Source organism: Argopecten irradians, chromosome 10 (assembly GCF_041381155.1).
Source record: "Argopecten irradians isolate NY chromosome 10, Ai_NY, whole genome shotgun sequence".
In the NCBI taxonomy this organism is placed as follows: domain Eukaryota; kingdom Metazoa; phylum Mollusca; class Bivalvia; order Pectinida; family Pectinidae; genus Argopecten; species Argopecten irradians.
In genome coordinates, this window is record NC_091143.1 from 21362955 (window position 1) to 21376171 (window position 13217).

The 13217-nt window shown below is 37.5% G+C and overlaps 1 protein-coding gene across 3 annotated transcripts; it reads right to left on the bottom strand.

Annotated features, from left to right (window-relative positions):
- Window positions 1-285: 285 nt before the first annotated feature.
- LOC138333382 (heme-binding protein 2-like) lies at window positions 286-11458 on the bottom strand. 3 transcript variants are annotated; one of them, XM_069281725.1, is made up of 5 exons: window positions 11334-11458; window positions 8874-9058; window positions 7456-7588; window positions 6326-6485; window positions 286-548 (listed from the first exon to the last, which is right to left on the bottom strand). In XM_069281725.1, the coding sequence occupies exons 2-5, from the start codon at window positions 9021-9023 to the stop codon at window positions 368-370; spliced, it is 624 nt and encodes a 207-aa protein (XP_069137826.1). In that variant the 5' UTR covers window positions 9024-9058; window positions 11334-11458; the 3' UTR covers window positions 286-367. The 3 variants fall into 3 exon arrangements, with proteins under 3 accessions (XP_069137826.1, XP_069137827.1, XP_069137828.1); XM_069281726.1 differs by having other exon boundaries at window positions 8874-9039; window positions 11334-11406; XM_069281727.1 differs by lacking the exon at window positions 8874-9058 and having other exon boundaries at window positions 11334-11453.
- Window positions 11459-13217: the final 1759 nt, after the last annotated feature.

A 13217-nucleotide genomic window follows, 5' to 3' on the forward strand; every position in this document is an offset into this window, starting at 1 on the left:
CGCAGCAAATACTAAACCGGAAAACGGTTGAGCATAATAATTTTTTTGTACATCAAGTCATTCACTGGTAATCTATTCCTCCTCCTGTAAAGAGATGTCCTGAATATATCATTCGATTGGCTTGGTTTGCTGTTCGCACACGTTCCTGTTATATATTTATACTGATGTGTTAGATGTTAAGATATTTTTTTACGATCAAGATAAACAGCGATTTGCACCGATATTGTATAGCACCTTAACGAGTACATATGTATGAAAGGTCATATATTTCACAAAAATCATTAATCTACTTCGTATTGTATTGATATATGATATGAATACAGTACAATTGTTTTAATGATATATGAATATTGGAACAAATTGGTCTTTACAGTGCTTGCTCTGTGGATACAAGCCACGCCTCATAAGTGAGGTCATTAGGTGTACTGGATTCAAATTCCGCCAACAGGAAGTACTCCTGGTAGTAGCGAGAGGGATTCCCGATGTCGTTCCTCAACCCGACGACATCACGTGGACACTTGGTGTGCAGCGAACAACCTACGAAGCGTCTGGAACAAAAAAAATATTGATGAGTGATTTATATGTGGTGTACGGCTCATATGGTCTGGTGTGATATTAATACATTCAACATAGGTGTACTGAATGATATTTGAAGTTAAACGCCACAAATCAAAACATCCCCACTTTGTGATTTTATGTTCATTCAGTGACAATTTATAATTCAATAATGTTGATTGATTGTACAATGTTGGTTTGTTGAACATATTGACATCCTATAAACAGACAGTCAGTGTCATTAAACGGCCTGCTATGACTGTGGTGTCCAGCATGTGTGTGTGAAGTGCGCGGGGCGCGTTCTGAGAGACTGCTGTGTAATCTGTATATTGTTTAACGTGTTTTAACAACATAGGTCAATTACGTCCGGCCTTTCGAGTACATGATTGTCAGATATATGAAAGTAACTGCGTGTGTTTTCGGAAACTGCTGTATTGTGTTCTGTGTAACAGTTAGAACTCATCCATAGTATTATTGAATCATACGCTGCCAAAGAAAACAAATAGCACATCCCACCAAATTATGGTATTATACTGAAATTATACGAAATTACGTCATATTTTCAACAAAAAATCCGTTGTTTGCATCTTTTACAGTAAAACTAGTCAACTTTGTGAAAATTTTTTAAATTTTACCCCGGAAATATAAATTTTGTTGACGCCGTGACGTCACGAGGCTTTATTGCACGGGTAGCCACCATGCAATACAGCCTCAGGCGACATGAGTGCATTGCCCTAGACCAGCCAGTATAACACCCGTAGGTATGAAAGAAATTGCATTCCAGTTTACCTTTTAGAGCAACCAACTGATTAAGTTCCAATTTCCAAGAGAAATTTGTTCATGCTAATTTAAGTACTATTCATTACCATATCTTCTCTTAGTATTCTTACGAAAACGCCAATGACAAACATTACTTATTTCAGTGCCATCAGCTGCTTAAGATAAACATTCAAATAAGAAGTATATTTGTGACAACAGAACATGTACAGCTTGCAAGGTATACCGCACATTGGGATATTTTGGCGATTTCGCATAGGTTGGTCTGTTTTTTTGTATGATTTATTAATGTCCTATTGACAGCAATGATCATGTAAGGACGACCTCCCATGTATGCGGTGTATTGATTTCCATATAGGGATTGGATTTCGTTTTTATGTTAACCATGCGTGTATGGAGCAATTCCTCTAAGAATATATTCTATGGGGCGCGTTAGCGCCCCATATTGAATATATTCTTAGAGGAATTGCTCCATACATGCATGGTTAATATAAAAACGAAATCCAATCCCTATATTTACACTCACACGACTTTTTATTTATATTTTATGCAATAAAATCGTCATTTGAAAGTGACGTAATTATTAAATAAAAGTCGATCAAAAGTGGGAGGAGCTTACTCAATTGAACAGCGAATGATGACGCTTCACGTAAGGTAGAATTATTCAGCCGCGACGACAAAAAAGTTCAATATTTTAGTGTAAAATAAACATGACAAACAAAATAAATGTCAGAGATAACTTTATTTAATCAGATCAGAACTTTAAATATATATTCAATTTTGCTAAAAGTTAATATATAGCGTAATAACATAAAGAATTTGTACACGGCCACATGTGTGAACTCGGTGACCGTGCTGCGAGGCGAAGCTGACGCACGCTTACACACTTGAGTTTGCCCAAGTTGTCAAAACACCGATTTTCAAGTAGCTCAATGTGTTTGAGATGTCGTCTGACTTGACGATATTACATCCTTGGGAGCCATGTGATTATATAATCTACGCTTAGATCCATATCGCCATCGATAGATGAAACAAATTCACTTGTGTTCGATGGATACCTACAATGTATTTGTGGTGACGCGTAACTGTCAACACGTGGATTATTAGCGGTGCATGTTTTATAATACACATGATTAAATTCTCAAAGAACAAAGACAAGAGGATATGTTTATAACTGGCCTCTATCAGAGGGTCTCATGCCCGTCCACCCCAAAGGCTCGATCGTAGGACGAACATAGGCACAGAGGTAATGTTTACATTTGACACCCATCAATTTTAACAAAAATGAAAGCACGTCGCCCCGGTCGGGATATTTTTCCGTTTCTTTATACAATTGTTGATTTAAAAATTGTTTGAATCATATATAAATATATAACATGTATATATTGTTTACATCTTTCCAAAATTCTATGAAAAACAACAATATACACGTAATGTTGCGTCAAAATGTAAACAAAGCCATGTGTTTCTTTTAAAAAAAGTAGTCCTTTTACGTTGCACAGAACATTTTAATACGCAAGTTCAAAGGTCAATGTTACCATGCAGTTATGGTAAACAAAATCGGCTAGTATTAGCGTATAGTGACCAAGCCTAGCAAGTGTAAATATAGTACTATATTACTACATACATATATATGGGACAAGGAAGTAATTCCTACCGTGTGTACAATACAAACTTTGATTTATCCACACGGATTGGAGTTACCTTATTTTTCCATATTTACCATTTGAAGTCATTCGTATCCAACAGACTTACGTTTGATACGTTTAATTGGATCCCGTGTCATCTGGAAAATCCTGTTGATATTACTACTTCGACCCCTATATACATATGTAGATATACATACAACATACTGCTAAAGACACCAAGCAACATACTTCACCCGGTCACATTAAACTGACAGCTCGATCAGAAACAAAAACAGTGTTTTCCCCCACAGGGGGCGAGATTACTACTTCAGCAAGACAATTAGATGATGTCATGAGAGACATAAGAGAAAGAACGGTAGTCAGGAGAAAGCTACGGAACCCACTGGTAATAGTTAACCATTTAGATATCGATTTTTGTAAAACGGAGCCCCACAGCACACACAACTTTCATTTATCAAGAAACCCAAAACACATATGTTATTTCTCCCCAAACGATTATGGGAACAGAGAGTGTGATTTTGTATATGTATATTGGTGCTGTATATTGCCGTTAATTCAATAATATATATCATCAAATTATCCAATAGACGATATATTTATCAAAGAAACATGCATGCTGGTTGATACGTACAGTTCATTTAACGCACGTGAAGATGTGGTGTTGCATTCGAATGTGTAAGTACATGTATCGTTGAATGGCAATCCACATAATCTACTTGAAAGTAGGGTTTACCTTATGCCCATATTAAGGTTAAGAAATACATTTTAACATAAGACAAGGCCTAGATATCGATAAACTCCAGTTGCGAAAGTGACTTGCAAAACATACAAGTTTCCCAAAACATGCACTTCGCACTTCACATACGCTGCACACTGCATACATGGGAGGCCGTCCTTACATAACCCTAGCTGTTAACAGGACGTTATAATAATCGAACAACAAACAAACAAAAACAAGAGGCCCAGAGGGCCTGTATCGCTCACCTGGTTTGTAATGCCAAGTAGTGTTCTGAATACAGGTTCATTGTTTCTTTTCTGAAGGAATTTTAATATTAACCTCTAAATCCTCTATTGGGCCCACCCCTCCTGCCCACAGGGGGTCAGAGCCAAAATTTATACACGTTCTCTTCCCCTTCCCCCAAGGATGTTTATGGCCAAATTTGGTCACAATCCAAGCATAACTCTAGGATATGTAGCGATTTATAGGATTAACCTCTATTTTCCCTATTGGGCCCCACCCGTCCTGCCCCGTGGGACCAGAGCCAAAATTTATACAAACTCAGTTATTATTCTCCCAAGGATATTTCTGGCCAAATTTGGTTACATTCCATGCTGAACTCTAGAACAAGTACCGATTTATAGGATTTACCCATGATTCCCCTACTAGGCCCCGCCCCTCCTGCCCCCGGGGACCAAAGCCAAAATTTATATAAACTCAGTTCTTATTCTCCCAAGGATATTTCTAGCCAAATTTTGTTACAATCCATGTAGAACTCTATGACTTGCAGCGATAGAAAGGATTTACCTCGAATTCCCCCTATCGGGCCCCGCCCCTCCTGCCCCCGGTGGGCCAGAGCCAAAATTTAAGTTCTGTCTCCCTTCCCCAAAGGATGTTTGTGGCCAAATTCGGTTACAATTCATGTAGAACTCTATGACTAGTAGCGATTTAAAGGATTTGCCCCTATTTCCCCTTTTGGGCCCCGTCCCTCCTGCCCCCGGGTGACCAGAGCCAAAATTTAAACAAGTTCTGTTCCACATCCCGCAAGGATGTTTGTGGCCAAATTTGGTTACATTTCCTTCAAAACTCTATGACTAGTAGCGATTTAAAGGATTTACCTCTATTTCCCCAATTCGGCCCCACCCCTCTTGCCCCCGGGGGCCCAGAGCCAAAATTTATACAAGTTCTGTTTCCCTTCTCCCGAGGATGTTTGTGGCCAAATTCGGTTACAATCTATTTAGAACTCTTTGACTAATAGCGATTTAAAGGATTTACCCCTATTGGGCCCCATCCCTCCTGCCCCCGGGTGACCAGAGCCAAAATTTATACAAGTTCTGTTCCCCCTCCCCAAGGATGTTTGTGGCCAAATTTGGTTCCATCCATGCAGAACTCTAGGACAAGTATAGGATATATCTCTTTTTCCCCTATTAGGCCTCGCCCCTCCTGCCCACGGGGGTCAGAGCCAAAATTTATACAAGTTCTGTTCCCCCTCCCCAAGGATGTTTGTGGCCAAATTTGGTTACAATCCATGCATAACTCTTTGACTAGTAGCTATTTAAAGGAAATGTTGACGGACAGACGGACGGACGCCGCGCCATGACATAAGCTCACCGGCCCAGGTCAGCTAATGAGTAAAACTAAATTACTGATTACATAAAACCTCTCACACGTGTTTAGTAAAAGTTTGTTTTGTCAAAATACATGCTTCTTTCACAAATACCGTGGAAGGTTTATATACGTCGTATCTCATTTGGCCCTGCAGGTAGGGCGTAAGAATTGTACCTGCTGCCCCTATTGCATGATCGTAAAAGGCGACTAAAATTAGGATCTTATCTTTTCTCTTCTTCCTAACTGACTTTATCCTTCCTTGGCACCGCCTCACTTTTGGCCTTGAGTTGTGCGTTCGCCACTTGAGGAAGGATCTAGGTTCTGTCCCCTGGCCGAGACACACAGAGTCTATCAAAGTGGTAGTTTCTGCTCCTGCTTAGCGCTCAGCATAATGGGAGTGGGACGACTGGTCCGCCCGTTGTCAGTATAATGTGACCGGGTGGGGTGTGCTGCTTGGTGTCTTCGGCGGCATGCTTCAGTGTAATAGCACTATGAAAAGGGCAACAGTTGCACTATACAAGAAGACACACCATGAATATACCGCAGTCTCCCAGGACACCCACCTCGCACAACATACATGCAACACACACCGCATACACGGGAGGCCGTCCTTACATGACCATAGCTGTTAATAGGACGTTAATAAATCAAACAAACTTTACAGTAACAAGGCGCCCTGTGTCGGAATATGTTTGTTTGATTATTGATTTGATTAAGGGAGGCATTAGGAAGGATAAAGTCCGTTAGGAAGAAGAGAAAAGATAAGATCCTAAATTCAGTCGCCTTTTACGATCATGCAATAGGGGCAGCAGATACAATTCTAACGCCCTTCCTGCAGGGCATATGTAACTTTACCAGTGGTTTATATAGCTCCACTTTAGAAAGGTGAGGAAAGCAAAGCTCTGCCGCGTGAAGTATATAACTCTGCAACGTAAGACTGTGGCTAGTAAAAGCACGTCTGCCGACGCCTTTTCAAACATGTATAATCCCAAAAGATTATCCCTTATTATTGACCTACCTGACAAAAACATAGAAGGGTGGAACCTCTTGGATATAAACGGACGAATCTGTAGGAGATGGGGCATTATCGTGAAACAACGGAGGTATCATTTGCAGCATAACGAGGAAGTCTTGGGCCACTCGTAGCACGACAGGTAGTGTCCGGTCCAGAGTAACTCCTGTAGATAACAATATTGTTACACATATCTCATCAACATTTCGAGTTTGTAAATCATAGTGGTAGACACATTACGATTATTATGAAAGGGATAATTTCAAATTGAAGTTGCAACAAAACATATAAACCAATGACAAAAAATATGAATAAGCAATTTAAATAAACCAGAGGGATTTTGGCGCCCATCAAAGAATAATCTAAGCCAGATAATGGAAAGAGGGATCTTTTCTCTGCTTTTCAAAATCCAAGATAGTTGCCTGGCGGCCATCTTGTTCACCGATCGATCCCAAAATGCAATATGCAAAACTAGGGCCCTAGGTGAACCTACATATGCAATTTGAGAGAGATCCCTTCAGCACTTTCTGAGAAATAGCTGTAACAAACTTTAACTATCAAAATCCAAGATGACTGCCTGGCGGCGAACTTTTTGACCGAACGGTCCCAAAATGCAATTTGCACACGCAGGGCCCTAGGGGAACCTACAAATGAAATTTGAGAAAGATCTCTTCAGTGCTTTCTGAGAAATAGCGGTAACAAGAAGTGTTTACGGACGGAAGGACGGACGACGGACCACGGACGAAAAGCGATTTGAAAAGCCTACCATCTGATGATGGTGGGCTAAAAAGGTAGATGTATGATTTCAAGTATAACACATACTATTTCTGTGAATAAAAACAGATCAAGTTTTTACATAAGCTACATTGAATTAGATATATCTGTTCAAAGTATTCCCAGAATACGATGTGCATTGAGACTTTTATGTGTCACACATTTAAAACAAATTATTTATGCTTTTGAACTTTTTTCATACGCTCTATTGCTGTTAACGCAACGTTACTGACTCTTGTGAGATGCTGCAACTTGTCAGTACGGAGGAATGAAACTAAGGTTAAGTAATCACAATAAATGACAATGTGTATCAAATACAGTTACTTCAGTTAGTTAACAGGCAACATTAATCATAACCTTACCCGCATCGTTTTCCCCTGTGAAGTACCCTTCCAGTCGTCTGCGCATATCCCGTTCAGTTTCAGCTGTTATTGTTCCATTCATGTTATTGGTAGCAATCCATTTTGACTGGTCCAATCTGCGATATTCATAGTTCTGAGGACGTCAAGATCGACACAAAATAATATTTAGTTAAGCTTGTTTTTTTTTCTTATTAAAAACTGGTTACATGTTGCTTATGAATCTTAACCCATATACCAATGAATTGTGCTCTGAATCAATCTGATTAAAAAAACAGATCCTTATCACTACGTTGGATAAGAGGATCTGAGAACATCCCATTAGGGATCACGTCAAGATGACTTTTTGAAATAGCCAATGAAATTGGGACTGTCAGAACCTCTTTCCTAGGTACATAACTGCATTGTAATTTCTCAGTTGAAAAACTAATTATTAAAGGTCAATCAAAATTATACGGTAAAGTAATATTCTGTGTGATTCAATTTGCTGTCATTCTACTTTCATTTTATGAGTCACACATTTATGCATGTAGGTGCTGATCATGATTTCATTTATCATGCTGGTTTCGATACTCATTACTTTCATCAGTCACAGTGTTAGAGTAAAGGTATGTAAAATTAGCAAAGTAGTTTAGTGTATGTAGTCATCTCACTAAAAGTGGACAACAAAGCCAATTGCATATGCATACTTGGGCGAAAAGACTTTTTAATTGATGTTGTAAAGTGTAGACACTGCATTTGCTCTGAAGTACACGTGGTATAAAGGTCATCTCTACGTGACGCCTTATTGGATATTGTCAGATCTTCTATTGAACGGAGTGGTTATAAGGATATGTGTTTTAATCAGATTAATTTGGACAAATTTTTCAAACTACTTCGTCCCCTGTCAATAATCTGACAGTGCCGATTTCATTGACCATTTCAAAAGGTCAGCTTGACGTGATCCCTAATGGGATGTTCTCAGATCCTTTTATCCAACGTAGTGATAATATGGATCTGTATTTTAATAAGATTGATCCTCTATTGAACGGAGTGGTTATAAGGATCTGTGTTTTATTCAGATTGGATCTGAATGCAAGAGTACTTTGTTAATAATTTGTTAAGTCGTGATCAAGAGTTTTTATATTGCGTGTGTATATTTCAACGTTTATATAATTCGTCTAAAAGACGTCAAACATTTTTAATAATTCCCGATGTAATAAAGTTTATCATATTTTCAAGGTTTTTTTTTATTGCATGGTGAACAATGGACTCGAATTCATTCAGCTTTTACCTGCGGGTTATTTGAATAATAAGGGAGCACTGACTGTTTATATACATAAAATCAAGCTTAGTAGTACAAAAACTTGGCTAAACCCTGCGACACCGCCGCTTTATTTCTGATTTCTACGGTACGCCAAACGTTTTTATTGTTAACTTACGTTTGTAGATTTCACATTAATGACGGTGTAAGAAGGACAAATAGCATTAGCTGTACAACTGCTGCCAACACGAGGGATAGCCGACGAATAACTTTCGGTAACCATCAGCATAGTCACAAAGACGCTTAATACAATCCAAGTTCTGTCCATTGTAGCAGTAAAATTGCTAAAAAAAAGCTACAAAACTAAAACGGAGAAATTAAAATTGAGTAAAATATTTGCAAAGAAATAATAACAGACACAACAGCTCATTAAAAACATCGTTAGCCATTGCCAGATTTTGATGTAGTATGGATTGATTTATGTGTTTTTCATTGTGATCGTGGCCCTGCAGGTAGGGCGTTAGAATTGTACCTGCTGCCCCTATTGCATGATCGTAAGAGGCGACTAAATGTAGGATCTTATCTTTTCTTTCTTCCTAAATTAGTTTATTTTCCTGACGTCTCCCTTGACACCACCTCACTTTTGGCCTTTAGTTGAGCGCTCGCCCCTGTGAGAAAAGCGCTGGGTACTGTCCCCTGGCCGAGACACACCAAAGTCTATAAGAGTGGTAGTTTCTGCTCCTACTTAGCGCTCAGCATAACGGCAGTGGGACGACTGGTTCGCCCATTGTCAGTATAATGTGACCGGGTGGGGTGTGTTGCTTGGTGTCTTTGGCGGCATTACATGACCATAGCTGTTAATAGGACGTTAATTAATCAAACAAACAATCATTGTGATCGCGCTATATTGTAGATATGATAGATTGTATAGAAACAAGATCTTCATAGCAGGCGGGAGTTACAGTTTACCCACTGAAACCCTAGGTAGTCCCTCAGATGACTCCATACTTATTGTATTGGCCTTTTCATACAATTTCAATATCGAATTATTATCAAAGTACCGTAATGGTTGTAAAATTGAAAATAAAATATGATATCAACGACAGATAATTACAAAAATATCTGAAATTTAACGCATTGAACAAATTAAGACGAACCAACAGAAAACTGGAACTATTAGAGTTTATCGCTGTGCACAAGCCCGCAACCTTCTCCCACACATCATGGCGACGCACGACTGATTAAACATTACAAGTACGTGTTTATGTGAATTTATGTGTATTCTCTCAGTCACCTTTTGTGAGAATGACTCCCTAGCCACTCATACTACTGAGGCAAAGATTGCGTAAGGTGAAATCAAATTAAATTTAATGCCTTTTTTTTATTTTACTTTGAGACATTATTGGCTTTTCTGTTATATCGTACTGGGAAAGAATCCATGGTTTAGAAAATTGAGCATTCTGTTTGTGTATTTAATATCTTCCTTATTTTTTGTAAACATATTTTGTTTTTATCATGGTTTGTACTTTTAAAAGATTGTGTTATCTTCCTAATTCCAGAAGTTTTTTATTCCAGTTCTTGCGATCTATTTTCAGGTGATTTAAGTTGCATATAGATGATTATCAATAAAATCAAATATAGTAATACAAAACAACTTTCGTATAGCATCATTCACACAGATAATTCTAGAAAGATATCCGTGGAAATAAGCCAATGGAGTTTGTAATGATAACTTATACATTTTGATGGAGTGCGACTATATTCAAAATTGAAATATAATATTTATTATTAAAGATGCTCCACCGCTGACAAATGGCATTTTCTCACTATCAAAAACATGAGCAAACGATTTAGTATTTTTCTTCAGTTACAAAAGTTATTTACTTTACACCATTACCACCATTGAAAAGTTTGAGCTTCTAATTTTACTTTAAGTTGAAAATATGAAGAAATAATAAATTGCATCCCGAAAACAATCCGTGTCATTATACCCTATATGGAATGAAGTGACTGACTGCGCATGCACCAAAGGCAAAATAAATTATTTTATTATAGTTTTTGTGTTAATTAGACATATATATAAATATATACGATTGAACACCAATTATTGTTCAAATGATGAATGTCATTTATGCTCTGTCGGCGGTGGAGCATCTTTAAATTATAATACTGATGTAATGACATGAATACTTAAACATTTGCTGCGACATATTAAACCATCACAGTTTCAAATTGGTTTTAATAAGTTTAGGTAAAATAATAAAAATATAAAGATATTTTCCCCATTCATACGTACGTACAAATAATCATTTATTTTGCGTTTGGTGCATAAGCGATCAGTACTTCATTCCATATAGGAATGTCCATAGGATTGATTTGGGACGCAATTTTTTTTTTCAATATTTGTATCCGTAATCAAAGTAGAAAGTAAAAACTTTTCAATTGTGGTAATGGTGTATAGTAAGCAACTTTTGTAATTGAAGTAACATTCGTATTTGTCTGCTCCTGATAGAGAAAAATAGCATGCGCCACCGGTGTAGCATCTTTAAAATGGCAAAGTTAAAAATCAGGAATTCCCAATCTAACCGTGAATTAAAAACAAAGAAAAACACTTGCATTAGTCAGAATGCACCGTTACCTTGCTGTTGTTGTCTGTCCGATGGGAACAAGCGATGTCTACAATCCGCTGTCGTGTCCTCGGTTGACTGCTGGCTGACCTCATGGTTTATATATATTTAGGTTACTTAAGAGATTTCCTGCAATGCATCACACGTCAATTGTGATAACGTTAGGTATGGAAGGCGGTCAAGGACATATGAAAGCAAAATGTTAAGCATCTCCAAAATAATTTATATAATTGTAATTGATAATGACGAAAAAAAAGCAAACAAACGACTGAATATTTAGATATATACGTGTTAAAGTGATGGTTCATGAAGGAAGTTGACAATAAAAACAGTTTGGTTTTCGAAATCTAAAGCATATCTTATTTAACAAACAAGAAGCCCGTGTGCAAATTAGCTATTTCATTTAATAACCAACTTGGTGTCTTCGGCGGCATGCTCCAGTGATATAGCACTATAAAAAGGGCAAAAGTTCCACTATACAAGAAGACACAACATGAATATACCGCAGTCTCCCGAAACACGCACCTCGCACAACATACACGCAACACACCGCATACATGAGAGGCCGTCCTTACATGACCATAGCTGTTAATAGGACGTTAATTAATCAAACAAACAAACAAATACATAGTTTCATTAAGGTTGGTGCATATTAACTCACATTATCGTGTTCACAAGGTTAAAGAATTATTAATACAAAGGGCAATATCTCCGTAATTAAGTTAGAAGCGACTCAAGCTGATTTTCCAACTCGTCCGAGATGTTTTAGTCTACATACAAAGTTTAAATCAAGCTGAATGCATATTTACTCTAAATTGATTGTATTCACAAGGCCCAATCATACTTATTAGTGCAACTCCGTCAATAACAGACGAGTCAATCAAACTTGTTCGAGATATTATCAATGTTGGTCTATATGTACAGTTTCGTTAAGCTCGGTTCATATTATAGTAAAGTTATGTTCACAAGAGTCAATAATTATTAGTGTAAAGGGCTATAACGATGTAAGTTATAATTGAATCAAGGTCCAATCATAATTATTAGTGCAAAAGGTAATAATTCCGTATGTTATAGTCGCATCACGCTGATTTTCGAACTCACTTGAGAACTGTCCAATGTTAGTCTAGATACAAATGTTAGTCTAGATACAAAGTCTCATTAAGATCGGTTTATATTTAATCAATTTATCTTGTTCACAACACAAGGAAATGTTAACTGACGTCGCAAGACGGACGACGTACGATGGACATAATATTATCAAATAGGTCATCATGCCCTATGGTCAGGTGACCTATAGAGACCAGAAATATTAGTCTTTCCTGGAAATTACAATTAGTTTAATAGCATTATTTAGCTATTTTCGACCTTCGAAAGCTTTGTCCCAATTTCTGATTGACTGATTTTGCGTAACGTCCTTGTGTGCCGGTTAAAACAGTGTCTAGAACACTAATTTATTGGTACATAGGATGAATGGAGTGTATAAAGTGCCCGAATAGTCTATGCACTTAGACTTTCAATTAGCTGGGTCGTTTAATCCTAGGACCATTTGGATTATTTCCATATAAGAATTGATCGATATATTGGCAGGTTAATTGATTATTGACTGCCCATTAGTTGATCGTCACAGCGCCAGACGTCAAAACACCGAAATGAATCTTCATTGTTGACATTGATAACGTAGGGAATTTGCATGTGTTTGATGTTGTACCTTGTCTTAGGTTATCGATTTAAATTTATGTAAAAAATACATGTTTTCTCTGTAATATAAAAAAAAAACCTTTTAATTTTGTTTCGGAAAGGTAGTGGATACTTTCAAAATATTGATGTAAGGAAAAGGTCCTGATTGCGATGACGTACAAGTATATATTAATATATGAATTTGGAAATATTACATG